Raw genomic sequence first — 11,226 nt, forward strand, 5'->3', positions numbered from 1 at the left:
AACCTCTAACCTTTGTCACCCTTCCTAGCAAACCGTTGTTTGGCTATGTTACCGCTTTGCTCAGCCCCTTTTATAGCGTTGCTAGTTGCAGGTGAAGATGAAGGTTGTTCCATGTTGGAACATGGATATCATGAACTTTGTTGGGATATCACAATATCTTTTATATTATTAATGCATCTATATACTTGGTAAAGGGTGGAAGGCTCGGCCTTATGCCTGGTGTTTTGTTCCACTCTTGCCGCCCTAGTTTCCGTCATACCGGTGTTATGTTCCTTGATTTTGCGTCCCTTACGCGGTTGGGTGATTTATGGGACCCCCTTTACAGTTCGCTTTGAATAAAACTCTTCCAGCAAGGCCCAATCTTGGTTTTGCCTCACCTAGCCTTTTTCCCTTGGGTTTCCGGAGCCCGAGGGTCATCTTTATTTACCCCCCCCCCTCCGGGCCAGTGCTCCTTCGAGTGCTGGTCCAAACCGAGCGATGTCCGGCGCCCCCTGGGCAACTAGGGTCTATGCCAACCCGACGTCTGGCTCATCCGGTGTGCCCTGAGAACGAGATATGTGCAGCTCCTATCGGGATTTGTCGGCACATCCGGGCGGCTTTGCTGGTCTTGTTTTAACATTGTCGAAATGTCTTGTAACCGGGATTCCGAGACTGATCGGGTCTTCCCGGGAGAAGGAATATCCTTCGTTGACCGTGAGAGCTTATAATGGGCTAAGTTGGGACACCCCAGCGGGATATAAACTTTCGAGAGCCGTGCCCGCGGTTATGTGGCAGATGGGAATTTGTTAATGTCCGGTTGTAGAGAACTTGACACTTGACTTAAATAAAACGCATCAACCGCGTGTGTAGCCGTGATGGTCTCTTCTCGGCGGAGTCCAGGAAGTGAACACGGTTTCTGGGTTATGTTTGACGTAAGTAGGAGTTCAGGATCACTTCTTGATCATTGCTAGCTTCAGGACCGTTCCGTTGCTCCTCTTCTCGCTCTTATTTGCGTATGTTAGCCACCATACATTGCTTAGTCGCTGCTGCAACCTCACCACTTATCCTTTCCATACCCATTAAGCTTTGCTAGTCTTGATACCCATGGTAATGGGATTGCTGAGTCCTCATGACTCACAGATTACTACAACAACAGTTGCAGGTACAGGTTTTGCGATGATCATGACGCGAGAGCGATGTTTCGTGTTTTGGAGTTCTTCTTCTGCTGCTTCTTTGATCAGGGGATAGGTTCCAGGTCGGCAGCCTGGGCTAGCAGGGTGGATGTCGTTTGAGCTTCTGTTTAGGTTTCATCCATAGTCGGATGTTGTTCTCATTTATATTGATGTATTCTTGCGGCATTTGTATGCCTTGTATGTATCCCCATCTTTTATGTAATGTTGATGTAACGATATCCACCTTGCAAAAGTGTTTCAATATGCGGTTCTATCCTTGGTGGGACCTTCGAGTCTCTTTAGGATAGTATCGCATATTGGGCGTGACACCGCCGCTTCAATGAAGAGAGGCGCAAGGCTATTGGTGAGGAAGTAGCCCGGCTCTTGGCGGCTGGGTTTATTGTTGAAGTTTTTCATCCTGGGTGGCTAGCTAACCCGGTGCTGGTACTTAAGAAGAATGGCACTTGGCGCATGTGTGTGGACTACATGGATTTGAACAAGGCTTGTCTAGCTGATCCTTTTGCTCTCCCTCGTATTGAACAGATTATTGATGCTACGGCGGTTTGTGAGTGTTTGAGTTTTCTGGATGCTTACTCTGGTTATCATCAGATCAAGATGGCAGTTAAGGACCAGGAGAAAACAGCTTTCGTAACTCCCTTTGGAGCCTTCTGTTATGTATCTATGCCTTTTGGGCTCAAGAGTGCCCAGGCGACTTATCAGCGATGTGTGCAGAAATGCCTTCATAATCAGATTGGGCGCAATGTTCATGCTTATGTGGATGATATTGTGGTGAAGTCCAAGAAGAAGGAGACATTGATAGATGATTTGAAGGAAACCTTTGATAACCTCCAGGTTTATAAAATGATGCTTAACCTGGCCAAGTGCGTCTTCGGTGTACCGGCAGGCAAACTCTTGGGGTTTTTGGTATCTAACAGGGGTATCGAAGCTAATCCGGAGAAGATCAAAGCCATTACTTCTCTGGCTAAACCTGTGTGTATTAACAATCTACAGCGTTTGGCGGGTCGTATTGCGGCGCTGAGCCGGTTTATAAGCCGGTTGGGAGAGAAGGCTATCCCTCTATATCAGATGATGAAAAAGACAGATAACTTTGTATGGAGTGATGCTGCTCATGCAGCGTTGGAGGACTTGAAGAAGAAGTTAGCCGAGCCACCTGTTCTCGCTGCCCCCGTGGATAAAGAGCCATTGCTGTTATATGTGGCTGCTAACGCCCGTGATGTCAGTGTGGCTATTGTGGTGGAGCGCAAGGAAGCAGGCAAGGAGTATCCGGTTCAGTGGCTGATACGTCCATTTTGCATCATGCTTTTATATCGCTATTTATTGCATTATGGGCTGTTATTACACGTTATGTCACAATACTTATGGCTATTCTCTCTTATTTTACAAGGTTTACATGAAGAGGGAGAATGTCGGCAGCTGGGATTCTGGGCTGGAAAAGGAGCAAATAGTAGAGACCTATTCTGCACAGCTCCAAAAGTCTTGAGACTTCACGGAAGTCATGTTTGGAATTAATAAAAAATACTGGAGAAAGAATCCACCAGAGGGGCCCACACCCTGGCCACGAGGGTGGGGGGCGCGCCCTACCCCCTGGGCGCGCCCCCTGCCTCGTGGGCCACCTGGCAGCCCTCCGGTGCCCATCTTCTGCTATATGAAGTCTTTTACCCTGGAAAAAATCATAAGGAAGCTTACGGGACGAAACTCCGCCGCCACGAGGCGGAACCAATCTAGAGCTCCGGTAGAGCTGTTCTGCCGGGGAAACTTCCCTCCAGGAGGGGGAAATCATCACCATCGTCATCACCAACGATCCTCTCATCGGGAGGGGGTCAATCTCCATCAACATCTTCACTAGTACCATCTCCTCTCAAACCCTAGTTCATCTCTTGTATCCAATCTTTGTACCAAAACCTCAGATTGGTACTTGTGGGTTGCTAGTAGTGTTGATTACTCCTTGTAGTTGATGCTAGTTGGTTTATTTGGTGGAAGATCATATGTTCAGATCCTTTATGCATATTAATACCCCTCTGATTATGAACATGAATATGATTTGTGAGTAGTTACGTTTGTTCCTGAGGACATGGGAGAAGTCTTGCTATTAGTAATCATGTGAATTTGGTATTCGTTCGATATTTTGAAGAGATGAATGTTGTCTCTCCTCTAGTGGTGTTATATGAACGTTGACTACATGACACTTCACCATTATTTGGGCCTAGAGGAAGGCATTGGGAAGTAATAAGTAGATGATGGGTTGCTAGAGTGACAGAAGCTTAAACCCTAGTTTATAAGTTGCTTCGTAAGGGGCTGATTTGGATCCACTTGTTTCATGCTATGGTTAGGTTTACCTTAATACTTCTTTTGTAGTTGCGGATGCCTGCAATAGGGGTTAATCATAAGTGGGATGCTTGTCCAAGAAAGGGCAGTACCCAAGCACCGGTCCACCCACATATCAAATTATCAAAGTAACGAACGCGAATCATATGAGCGTGATGAAAACTAGCTTGACGATAATTCCCATGTGTCCTCGGGAGCGTTTTCCTTCATATAAGAGTTTGTCCTGGCTTGTCCTTTGCTACAGAAAGGATTGGGCCACCTTTCTGCACCTTATTTAGCTGTCAGTCCCTTAGTAACCAGCAAAAATAAGTAGGGTGATAATGGGTCACCCTGGCGAAGGCCACGCGAAGGTTTGATAGTATCTGTTTCAACCGAATTGTATCTTACTCTGTACTCCACGGATGATACACAAACCATGATCATATTAACCCAATCAGCCCTGAATCCTAGTTTTAATAGCATTGCCTCCAAGAAAACCCACTCAACACGATCATAGGCTTTATGCATATCCAATTTTACCGCACACCATCCCTCTTTACCTTTTTTCTTCTGTTTAATTGCATGGGGACTCTCATAGGCTATTAAGACATTGTCAGTGATGAGCCTCCCTGGAACAAAGGCACTCTGTGTGGGACTAATGATTTCTGGGAGCAAAATTTTCAGTCTTGCAGCAATCATCTTTGAAATAGTTTTATAGACCACATTGCACAAGCTAATAGGTCTGAACTGTGTAACTTTCTCAGGTGTGTTTACCTTGGGGATCATAACAATAGTTGTGTCATTCCATCCTAGTGGCATCACCTCTGAGTTAACTGCAGTAAGAACTTCCATCACAAGATCTTCCCCTAGCATTGGCCAAAACCTCTTATAAAAAACTGCATGCAATCCATCCGGCCCGGGAGCTTTGAGGTCACCAATCGAGAACAAAGCTTTCCGAACCTCCTCTGCCATGTAGGGAGCCATAAGAGCAATATTCATGTCCTCCGTTACACGATGTTGTACCTTGGACAACACATTCAGGTCCGGCTGATGCACCTGTGCTGTGAATAGAACAGAAAAGTAATCTGAAATAATGGTATTAATGTCCTCCTCAGTTTCCTTCCACACTCCGGTGTCATCAAGTAACTTCTTAATGCAATTCCTCTTCTTACATGCCGAAGCTGCTTTATGAAAGTAAGCTGTGTTACGGTCCCCATGCAACAGCCAATTTGCTCTACCGCGTTGGAGCCAGATAAGCTCTTCTTGATCCAGCAGGTTTTCAATCAAAACCTGGATATCTTTCATTTTCTGCCGGCTCTCAGCAGTGTTCGGCCCCCTCCTGACCTTCTCCAAGTCTTTCTTTAACTTATTTATTCTCTTCTTGGGACTCTTGAGGGTCTCACGATCCCACTCGTGCAGATCATTCAGCACAGCCTTTGTGCGGTCCGCTAGGGAGGGACCTAATCCAGCTAACTTGGCACGCACCCAAGCCGAATTGATAATCTCGTTCACTGTCCCTTCGTCCAACCAGTGGGCTTCAAACATTCGTTTCCGATTCTGCTGTTGCCCCATGAGCCCTTTGAAATACTCAGTGTCAAGCAAAATAGGCCTGTGGTCTGAGTGGATATGATGTTCATGCACTAGGGCCACATAAGGAAATTTTTCTGCCCACATCTCGTTGTACAGAGCCCTGTCAAGCCGCTCTCTGACAGCCTCTCGGCTCCATGTGAAAGTATCACCAATCATCATCACTTCCTGTAACCCGCAGTCCTCGATGCAATCTCTGAAATCCCGCATGTAGTGATCAGGTCGGATATTACCACCTTCCTTTTCACTCATCTTGGTAATTTCGTTGAAGTCGCCAATGATCATCCATGGCCCAGAATTATTTGCGTGGATGTCTCGCAAGTACGTCCAAGAGAGGTGTTTCCTCTCCCAACTCGGTTCTCCATAGAATCCTGTAATTCGCTAAGCTGGGTTACTCCCATCCATCACTATGCCATCAATAAAATTATCCGAGGAATAATTCAAAACCACTTCATTTGCTAAGTTGTAGTAGAGTACAAGTCCATCAGCACGACCATCACTGGCCACTAAGTGAAACTGATCAAATCCTAACATAACTCTCAAAACTTCTGCCTTATCTTTGCTCAGATGTGATTCCGACAGAAAGACCACATCCGCTTTCAGCCGCCCTTGGAGATCCAAGAGCTCTCTAATTGCTGTGGGCGAAAGCATTCCACAGCAATTCCATGCTAAGGTTTTCATTGCTCCCGGCGATCCTCCAGCTTCCACTCGACAGGCGCCGACGAAAGCTATTGAACTTCACGTAGTAAAGACAAAAATCTTGACAAAGCAAGAGATGAAAAACCAATCACAGAACCTCACACAACAGAGATCCGCGCTGGTACAAACAAACCAGCACCACATCGTAGCATGCTGGGACTGCAGACAACTCCGGTGAGACCGTAGCCAAGATCACCACCCAATCTAGTTAGCACACATGCCTTTTACGCCCGCACTTTCCATGGACTACAAGGCCCAGCAGAGGAGCAGGAGAAGAACAGCAGACGACGCCTACACCAGCGCCGGATTTGTTGCCGCCAACACCGCCGGCGGTGGCGGCGGCCGAAACCCTAGCAAGGTCGCCCTTGCGATCGCCCAACCCTATTTCTGCCGAAACGTTTTTCCGTGAACGCTATTACTTGTTACAAGTTGTTTATGATATTAGACAATCATGTACTCCCTCTTGCCGATAATAGAAGATGTTATTACATCCAATATATAGGAAATACATGTTAGTTTCCATATAGTTCACTTGTACATGTAAATAGAAACTCAACATATTCATCTCCCAACCAAAAAAGTATATCTATTTTCATGTGGTATCTTGCTATATTGTATTTACTGTATTATATTCTTAGCAACGGTGGAACATGGTCTTGATTATTTTTGTGTTATCTCGTGATGTCATTCCTTATCTTTGAATACTTCATGTGCTCATGTCTACTTTATTACCCAAGTGGTATAGTGAGACTCGACTTAAAAAGTAACTAAGCGCAAGCTTGGCCTAGTAATTCACAACTCTACTGGCTTGGCGATGGAGTCATGTCTTTGTTTGAATTATGTCATCACTTGCAACAAACTTTTCATTCAAAAATTGCCGACATAATCTACATGGACGCGGTGAGGATATGTGTCGGTGTACAAAAGTAGGGGCACACCTTTATACCCCTTTACTTGTGCACGGGCAGTCAGAGCCGCGCGCCACGGCCACACGTAGCAGGACAAAGGAGGGAACTCGGAGAGAAGCCGAAGCACAAGACGGCCAAGGCAATGCCAACACCAAAGATACCAAAGAGCATAGGGACGAGGCGGGTTCCCCCGGCAAGACCCTTGATGGGGCAGCCTCAGCGGCCCCGGCAAGACCCTTGATGGGGCAGCCTCAGCGGCCCCGGCAAGGGCCTTGCCGGGGCAGCTCGCCCCACACCAGCGGAGTGCGTCACCCTTGAGCCCACGGCTTCCAACATAGTCAACTACGTTGGAACAAAGGCTCGGGAGGCACCTCCTTTGTGGCATGCAGATCTTTGTCAAGACCATAGAGATATAAGATCAAATGAGGACAAGAAGACGGTGACCCTCGGTGGGATCCTTGCCAAGGAGATCCACAAGACCCCGGGCAAGCGCCTTGCCGGGAATGACTACAACGCCACGGAAAGACCCTTGTCGGGCCCCCGATAAGGCCCTTGCCGGGCCCCCGGCAAGGCCCTTGGCGAGGGTGTCGGCGAGGCCACAGCCAGGCCCGCGTCGACCAAGACTCCACTGCCGTCCCCAAGCAGCTGCTAGCTCAACCAGCTGGGCAGGCACCTATGTGGCGACGGGCGGCCTCTACGCCAACTCAGCAAGCACCTGCGTGGTGGCATGCAGATCTTCATGAAGACCCTACCACCGCGCCACCTCAGCTGCCTGCCTGCCTACATGGCGCCACATGCACCGCTGGTCTGGGCGTGTGTCGAAGCGAGGCGAGGCGGCAATGGACGAGACGGGCCTCGTTCCCGTCCCTGATAAAGCAAGGGGACACCTAAGTGGCGCATTAAATGCGTCTTGTCCTGTAATACGGGTGATAAGCTCGCAGCACTGTAGGCCTTTCCACCTCCTGTGTGCCAGTGTGGCAGCCCCTTCCGACTATAAAAGGAGGCCCTTGGCATACTGGAGAGGGATTCGGCTCTTTTGGACTACGCAGCCACCATAGCTAGTTCGAGAGCCCAAGAACTCTCTGAAATACATCCACCAAAGCAGGACTAGGGTATTACGCATCCTCGCGGCCCGAACCTGGGTAAATGATCCTTGTGTTGACTGCTAATCCTGCTCTTCTCACAACCCCGCGCCCCAGCAACCGTAGTAGGGATTCTTGTGATCCCATAGGTGTCGTTTCCCACCGACATCTTTGGCGCGCCAGGTAGGGGGGCGCAGTTGTGAGAATCTGGTCTAGTAGTTAACCTAGCAGTTCTTCATCGCCATGGCTCCCAAGAAGAAGATGATCACAGCGGTCGGCACGTCGGGAGCCGAGCAGCCCGTGCCAGTGCGGGCGAGCAGCGGTCCGGTCGCGGACAGAACCCGAGCCGCAGTCCGCGAGCACCAGCATCGCTCTGGCAGTCAGAGCCTGGCGAGCAGCGTTGTTCGTGCGCTAGGCGACGGGCCGCACGCCGCCAAATCCAAAGGAGGAGCTGGGCCCCCCGCAGGCGGCGCGGGGCCCTCCAGGAGTGTCGTTGTGCCACCCACGGGCGGCGCAGCAACCTCGAAGACGCCCACGCCGGCGCCCACAGCGCGCTCTTCCCAGGGTGCGCGCGACGAGCAGCGCCACCACGCTGGAGACCCCAGACACCGCCGTGGGAAGAGCCCTGTGCATCGTCCGCGAGACGAAGGAGTCCAGCATGCTCGCCGAAGTGCTGGCGAAAATGGCACGCAGCCGCTGGGCCGTGGTAGAGCTCCTTCTAACGTAGTTAGAAGTCGAAGCGCGCCGCGGTCCACGCAGCTGTCACCACCACCCACGCCAGCAGAAGCTTTGGCGCGCGCAGCTGCTCCTCGACTTCCCTCCTGCTGCGGAGAAGCTCGACGAGTGGAGAGCCACCATCCGGAGCCTCGTCGTCGTTGCCAATAAAGATGATCCACGACCGGTGGGGCCTTCGGGCCGGCGCTCCATCGAACCACCGCATGCCAGCAGTGGAGGGGCCGGGGGCGCTACCAGGGAGGGTGATGAAAAAATATTCGATCTTGACGACCGAGCTGATGAAGTCATGAACTATGATTATGATTATGATGATGCAGACAATGATTATGATGACGCATACAATGTTGATCTTGAAATAACAAAGACTACCGGCGATGTATATTTATATAAGCAGGCATCTAGTGATCATCACATGTTTTTTTATTTGAAGATATATTAACGAATCGATCTTTCTTCTTTCAGCCCTCCGGATCGAGCAAATCTGCTTCTACAGACAGCAGGACAAAGCGAGGCCCGGGCAAAAAGTTGAAGGAGGGTGTAAAGTACAACATCGATTCCATCAAAGCTAGTGGCGAACCCCTCATGCCTAAGAACATTGCGAACAAGTTCGTTCGTCAGTGCGGAGTTCTTGTGAAGGACCAATCCCGATCTCCATTCAAGAATGGAAAGAGCCAAAAACTAAACGTCCAGATGTTACTTGGGTCGACGACAGAGCAAAAGAAAAGCTTTGGGAATCTCTGATGGAACATTTCACCCTACCAGATTATTTCACTGATGCAGATGTGCAGAAAGTCAAGGACGCTGCTCTTAAGAAGATGGCAATTGCACTCAACACCCACAAGAAAACTGTATGGGCCAACTACGTTGCTGCAGAAAGGAAGACTCCAGAATTCAAGGGAACACTGGAGAAGCAAAGAGAACACTGGCCCGCTTTCGTGAAATTCAAGGAATTAGAATTATCTAGGGAACGGTCGAGAAAAAATAAGGCCAATGCCGGAAAAAAGACGCAGTTCCATAGGCTGGGGCCAGGTGGCTACGCGGTGGCAATGCCTAAGTGGGATAAGTCTGAGCAAGAGATGGACGATGCAGGGGTCACTCCGGTTACTAGGAGCTGGCCCCCCAGGTGCAGAACTTGGTTTTATGCGCATGGGGGGGCGTTGGACCCGAAGACAGGCCTGGTTTCGAAGAAGGCAAGTCTAAAAGGAGCCGAACAAAAGTTACTTGACGCAATAGAAGATGCTCGAAAGGGGTGTTCACGCCCAACAGAGAGAACGACGAGCTTACGCGCGCCCTGGGAAATCCTGAACACCCGGGAAGAACACGAGGCAAGGACGTTATTCCCTGGTATGAGGGCTTTTCGGAATGGAACGACGACTACAGGTGCCGTGCAAGAAAGAAGATGGAGGAGGAGAAGAAGAGGAAGCTGGAGGAGGAGCAGAGGAAGCAGGACGTGGAATGCCTTCAAGGCCTAGAAGCAAGGCACGCGGACTTGGCACTCAAATTCCAGCGGCAGCAGCAGCAGATCGACTCACTTAGCCAGGAAAGGGGGTCTCAGCAGCGGCAGCAGCTAGCAGATGATCGTCCAGCATTGGATAGCACCGTCCCATCCATGGCGAGAAGCAGCGTTGGCTCCGCCCCAGGCGACGCACTGCTGGATAGATACCCTGTGGATGACATCATACAGAACACTAACTGTGAGCTACACTTCAAAATGAAGAACATATCCATGAAGGTGGCAGACGTCGTTGCTTTTGCAAATCCCCCGAAGCAACCTTCCATTGCAACGCGATTCCAGCGGGCTATGCTAGTGTCTTGGTGATGAGGTGGTGGACCAATATTCGGGGCTAGAGCTTGACATTCCTGGAGGTGACGACCAGCACACACTGGGAGAGGCCATACATCGTATCATCCTATGGAGAAAGGATTGCATCATCTTTCGAAGGCCACCGACACCACATCAGCTGACTCCTCCTCGAAGTCCGCCACCGAGTCAGTAGACTCCCACACCTCCAAGTCCACGAACGCATGAGCCGACTCCTCCTCGAAGTCTGCCACCGTGTCAGCAGACTCCCGCTCCTCCAAGTCCACGAACGTGTGAGCCGACTCCTCCTCGAAGTCTGCCACCGTGTCAGCAGACTCCCGCTCCTCCAAGTCCACCAATGCGTGAGCAGACTCCTGCTCCAACTCAGCCACATCAGTCGTCTCCGACGCCTCAGCAATCGCAGAAGAGACACGCCGCAGCTATGGTGTGTAGCGGTACGAGTCGAGGTAGTACAGGAGGTACAGGCGGAGACAAGCGATATAAATATGGTCCAAGCCTCGCTCCTCTTCCTTAGAGGCCTTACGACATGACCGAGGAGCAAAACAAAGCCATAGTGCGGGCCCAAGTGGACGCCCATTTTGGACCGAAACCGGCACCGCCGCCAAGGGAGAAAGTGCCTGAGAAAGTTATTGACCACTTTATTCATATGGCAAGAAAACTAGCTCCCAAGCCTGTTGACTCAGACTATGAGCACCAAATCAGGAAGGCACATCGAGCACGACTAAAGAAAGAAGCGAGCTCGAGCTCGAGCCAACAAGCAGCTGTCAAAAAATGCGGGAAAACTGTTCCCCAGCTGGGAGAACAGGCGGCGCAATCGATCCCCCCGCTTGTTGTGCCAACAACACATGAGAGTACGCGCGCCCTATATATATGTGGGCAAACCGTTAACGTTTCCCAGCTGTGCAATGTGGTAATAA

General features: G+C 50.1%; 1 protein-coding gene across 1 annotated transcript; it reads right to left on the minus strand.

The window, feature by feature from the left end:
* Positions 1–4,078: 4,078 nt before the first annotated feature.
* Positions 4,079–5,315, minus strand: LOC141026200 (uncharacterized). The gene is made up of 2 exons (XM_073502191.1): positions 4,251–5,315; positions 4,079–4,105 (listed from the first exon to the last, which is right to left on the minus strand). Exons 1-2 carry the CDS (start codon positions 5,313–5,315, stop codon positions 4,079–4,081), a joined length of 1,092 nt encoding a protein of 363 aa, XP_073358292.1.
* Positions 5,316–11,226: the final 5,911 nt, after the last annotated feature.

Source organism: Aegilops tauschii, chromosome 6 (genome assembly GCF_002575655.3).
Source record: "Aegilops tauschii subsp. strangulata cultivar AL8/78 chromosome 6, Aet v6.0, whole genome shotgun sequence".
NCBI classification, from domain to species: Eukaryota; Viridiplantae; Streptophyta; class Magnoliopsida; order Poales; family Poaceae; genus Aegilops; species Aegilops tauschii.

Coding starts and splice junctions, on each gene's coding strand:
- LOC141026200 (XM_073502191.1), bottom strand. CDS start 5,315: ATGAGTGAAAAGGAAGGTGGTAATATCCGACCTGATCACTACATGCGG. Junction 4,106..4,250: donor CTATTGTTATGATCCCCAAG/GTAAACACACCT, acceptor CCTTTGTTCCAG/GGAGGCTCATCACTGACAAT.